General features: G+C 46.5%; 1 protein-coding gene across 1 annotated transcript; it reads right to left on the reverse strand.

The window, feature by feature from the left end:
* Positions 1–203: 203 nt before the first annotated feature.
* LOC134341269 (transmembrane protein 74) lies at positions 204–4,615 on the reverse strand. Its single transcript, XM_063039170.1, has 2 exons — positions 4,264–4,615; positions 204–3,405 (listed from the first exon to the last, which is right to left on the reverse strand). The coding sequence occupies exon 2, from the start codon at positions 3,129–3,131 to the stop codon at positions 2,382–2,384; it is 750 nt and encodes a 249-aa protein (XP_062895240.1). The 5' UTR covers positions 3,132–3,405; positions 4,264–4,615; the 3' UTR covers positions 204–2,381.
* Between the last annotated feature and the right edge of the window lie 216 nt (positions 4,616–4,831).

Genomic DNA, 4,831 nt, shown 5'->3' on the forward strand with positions numbered 1-4,831 from the left:
AAATTTAACTATTACTGTTTTGATAATACCTTGAATGCAATTGAAAATTCATTTTATTTTAATCATTATTTTCATTAAACATTTGAACATGTCATTACAATAAATAGGATTCAATTAATAAGGCATTAAATATTTGCATTAAATATGTTGAAATACAATAAATACTTGAACATAATGTAATAAAAATGCTCATCATGGTTCATTTTTCAAAACTGAAATAGTGTTATGGATCCCTTGTAATTATGAAGGGCTTGTATAAATCACTTATCAACACACAACCTGTGGTACAGAGACAGATGCTGACCATGACCTTCATAGTCTAGAAATCACACACACTTCAAACCTGATTCACTCCTCAAATCACGTCATTAAGGAAGTAAATATTTTACTCAGGAGTACTGGTTTAGCTGTCCTTGGCGGAGGAAATACAGGGTCAGGGCAATGGAGAGAGAGGGAATCCTTTGCTCTGACATTAAGGGAATGAGTGGTGAGGCTGTTGATCCACTCTGCTTGTTGTGGCCCAGGAGGTGCACTGCGAGGAGTTAGGGAATGTACACAAGGTGATTAAAAAGGAATTGGACCAGGTTCAAAAAGCATCTTCTCAGTGCGAGGGTGTAATGAAATGTGTCTTGAGGATTTTATATAATATTGTTCCTGCTCCTTATTGCTATTCTCCTTTTAGGAACCTAACACATGCTACTCAGATTCCTCTGTTAAAGGAGCAATGCAAGATTATCTCGGTACCCTTTCCGGAGCCCATATCATTGGCAGGCCTGCTTAAGGGAAGTGAACAATCTTTGGAGGGGATCAGACCAAAACAGAATGAGAATGGATACTTACCTACAACGGTTCCCCCTTGTGAATGTTAACATTCTTCCATGTTTACATTCACTTAATGAATGCCATGTTTCACAATAGAAGATGTCTCATTTGATAGAGTAAAGATTATGGAGAATGTGTGTTGCTGGACATCAGTTTGCATTTTGGAAACAAATACATATTATTTTTACAAACAAATGTAATTAAAGAAACATGTTGTTCAAAACAAAGAGCTCTGAAGTAGAAACTTAATTTAAAAACGAAATAACATAGGAGTTGAACAACTCTGCTCAGCTGACAATGTTTTTCAGGGGTAAGGTTGTGTAACTCACTGTTTCTCTATAAAATACAATCAAGTGTGTTAGAGATCTCATTTAGTATTAGTTGCAGCTATGGTGGACTGGGATAAATTAACCTGCAGTTAATTCACTGAAGGGCCTACACAGACATGTGGTTCCAAATCGCTCAAGTTATTGCACAACTTGGAGAAACAGAAATGGAGTCTGGAACAGTATAGAAAAATATTACAACAGATAGGAAGCCATTCAGTCTAACAGACTCATACTGGCTCTGTGGATGATCTGTCCAAGGCTTTCTATCACTAATTAAGCATTTAACCTTAAACCATCTTTTCTTCTGTAAATCAGGTGTCGGAAAGTTATTGATTTTCAGTTCAATTAGAACAAGGCAGCAACGTGAAATGACTGTAGGTTGGGAACTGGGAGGAAATGGGTCACCAGGACCCACATTGAATCCTAAACTCATCTGTTTTACCCAAGATGTTGACTGCCTTGCCAAGTGTTCTCACTTCTGATTTTATAGGAAACAGTAATAAATCAATTGTCCAGACAAACAAGAAGAGAGAAAAAATCGTTTCAACCAAACAACGGAAGAGTTTAATTTGGAGTCAGCCATGCGTGAGTTTGGAAGGCTGATTTGTGAGCTCACCAAGTTGTTTAAAATTCTAACCCCTGTTATTGTTAAAATAGAAACGTTATTTTTTTCTGGCAGGGGAGTATAAAACTAGAGCCAGGCCGTTCTGGGGCAGTAACGGGAGGGTGCAGATTTTCCGGGGATTTTCCGGGGAAGGACATCATTATTAGGTTGTAGTTTATGGAGATCGATTGATTTTATTTAACGAGGTGACATGTTTGTGAAATAAACATAAGGCAGGAACTGGAGATCTAGTGCATATCACTGATGATGGAACAAATTTGAGGGACTGAGTGACCTCCACCCTTTCCTGTGTTCTAATAAATAGATGAAAGCCGTGAACCAACAGGAACATGTTATGTGGGAGGAGAAATGGGTTACTGGATTTGTAATTTGTTTCCAAGTTCGCAAATGCTAGAATGCTGATTCTCAGGCAGACCTGAAGTGGCCGAGGAGCATTTGCTATATCTACTCGTCAGGCAACGGGACAAAGTGGAGATTGCTTGGGAATTGCACGTTCTCTGTCCTTTGCAGAGGAGGGGTCTGGGCAGTTTGATTGTTTTTTTTCCGACTGTTTTAAAGTTGTACCTTGTGTAAAGAACGAGTTTAGGACCCACCACACCATACCATTAGTCGTTAGTAATCATCTCCTCTGCTCCCAGTGAAAATCGATGGTTGGGGGAACTCAGGCGGAAGTTGAAGGATCCATAGATCTTCCCCGACCTGCCAGCCAATGAGAACCTCTGGCGCCGGTACAACTCGCCTTTGCAGATGGATATCATCAGCAAGGTGGAGAGCAGCATCCCGCCGAGAGTGAGGAGTCCAAGGCCAGCGATCACACACCTGTCCAGGTGAGCTCCCACGCGGGCACTCTGCCGCTGCAATTGCTCCATTTCCCGGGCTGAAACACTGTCCGGATCCACGCTCACATCCCGGGGGATGACGTAGGATATGATGACCAGACTGATGCCACTACAGAGAAAGAGCAGAGCGCTGATGAAGCCATAGTCCACTGGGGAGTCGGAGAGATCGGGCGAGATGTCCTCGGAGAGAGACGAGAGTTCTCGCAGCTCCTCGGGTGCCGGTCTGCCGTCGCCACAGGCGCCTTGGTAACACGGAGGGCTGCAGCTTCCGTCCGACAGCGGGGAACACGCGCGCTGGAGATTGACATTTTCATCAATGTAGGAGAAGGAAGTTTCCAGTTGCTGGTGACAGCATACCTTGGAGTCCGGGCGCTCCGCTTTAAAGCCGGCACTCTGCATCGGCGCTGTCCCAGGTGCTGAACTGGAGACCGGGCCATGGATACCCCAGCTTAGTTCCTTCCAATGTCCAGAGTGCGCCCGGTCTTCGCCCAGAAACACCAGCTCCACTGAAGTCATGATCTCCCTCAGTGCCTCCCTTCTCTCACTCGCAGAGAGCGTTCTTTAAGCCATCTCCGAAAACTGCACTTTATGCACACTGAGCCGTGGCTCGCCGTGGAGTGGACAAGGAATCGCCTAGTGCCACTACCCCTCCGTACCACTAAAAGTCAACAACTGCGTCCCACATCTCCACCGTAATGTTGTCTGTAAATCACTTCGTCTTGGGGAAATGCATTTCACTATCCGTCTGTAGACTCCGACAATTGGCAATATGCCGATCCGAGACTTGCCTCTGTTGACATAAAGGACACATTCGCTGAAACGACGGACCGGTAGGGCGGTCACTCTACACAAGTGCTTCGGTGCACTATGGACACGGGAGCTCCAGCCCGCGATCCGCACACCCCATTTAATGCGGACAGTTAACGTCGTTAAATCTTGCACCAAGATCGCGGCAATGTTTGCAGAAAACAATAGCTCCTACGCTCTCACCCCCACAGTCAGACCCACCTCACACCCCGCCCACTTCACATTTAACCCCACACTCCAGCCTCTCACACCTCGCCTACCTCAGTTACTACCCAACACTCTACCCCTTCACACCTCGCTTACTACCTCACACTCCAACCTCCTCACACCTCGCCCACCTCACTGAAAACTCCACGACCCCATGCATTCACTCCACTATCACCACCCGCATCTTCCCCCAACTGTCAACCCCAGCTCCCACGCCCCAGGGCGACGCCTCTGCAAATGATTTACAACAGCTTCAGAAGCACAGAATCAAATTAATCCAACCTAGCAGATGGCGAGGTCCCATCCACTTAAATCGCGTGCTTTAATTAGCTGGGTTTCTGACGCCGGCTTGGAAAGCAGCCAGAGAATTTGAACAGTGAACTTTCTCCCTGAACAATCTCCCTGTCAAAGCGATAAACTTCAGTAATCGCTTTCAAATCAACGTCCAACAGTGTCCCGAGCCAGCGTCCCGTCCCCGGCGCGAAGATGCTCGACTTGGCTGTACAGGAGCTGACCGCCTCCGTAGAACAGATAAGAGTGAACGAATCTTGAACTGGCACTGACCACACGAACGCATCAGAATGTAAACAAGCCCCTTCATTTTTTTATTCCTGCAGACATTGCCCCGACGTACCTTCCTCGGCTCCCGAGTTTCGTCGCTCAGGGCGCACCCTGCACGGTGTGGTGCAGGCGAGCCGGACTTTGACCGAGAGCAGTGCTCGCACCGGTTCCGCCACTCCTCGGAGCTGCTGATGTGTCAGTCCTGCGGATCGCAGCGGAAGCTCGGGACTCGCATCTCCACTGGGCGGAGGACTCTGGGAACTAGAGTCTCAGCATCCGATCGAGAGTATTTTCTCGCACTCTACCGTCTGCACAGTGAACAGCACCTGAGGCTGGAGCCCCGCAAGGAAACGGCTTTCACAACCCGACTGCATTCAGATTAAACAACGTATAAAGTCACCGATTAAGGGGGAGAACAATTTGTGTTTTTTTTTACAGAGCGTCTTTCAGCCCAAAGCGTAGTATCTTAATAGAGCCTGGTCACTGTTCAGTTTGTCACATTAGACCCCACACCAAAGTTATAACATTCTGTGTTCTTCTTAATGGTCGGCAGTGAGGAGAACTACGGACATATGTATGGTCTGCTGAGGGGCTGGGAAGTGGAGGAGTATTATCTTAAAATGGGAACGGGGCGTTATCCC

Source organism: Mobula hypostoma, chromosome 1 (genome assembly GCF_963921235.1).
Source record: "Mobula hypostoma chromosome 1, sMobHyp1.1, whole genome shotgun sequence".
Lineage (NCBI taxonomy): Eukaryota > Metazoa > Chordata > Chondrichthyes > Myliobatiformes > Myliobatidae > Mobula > Mobula hypostoma.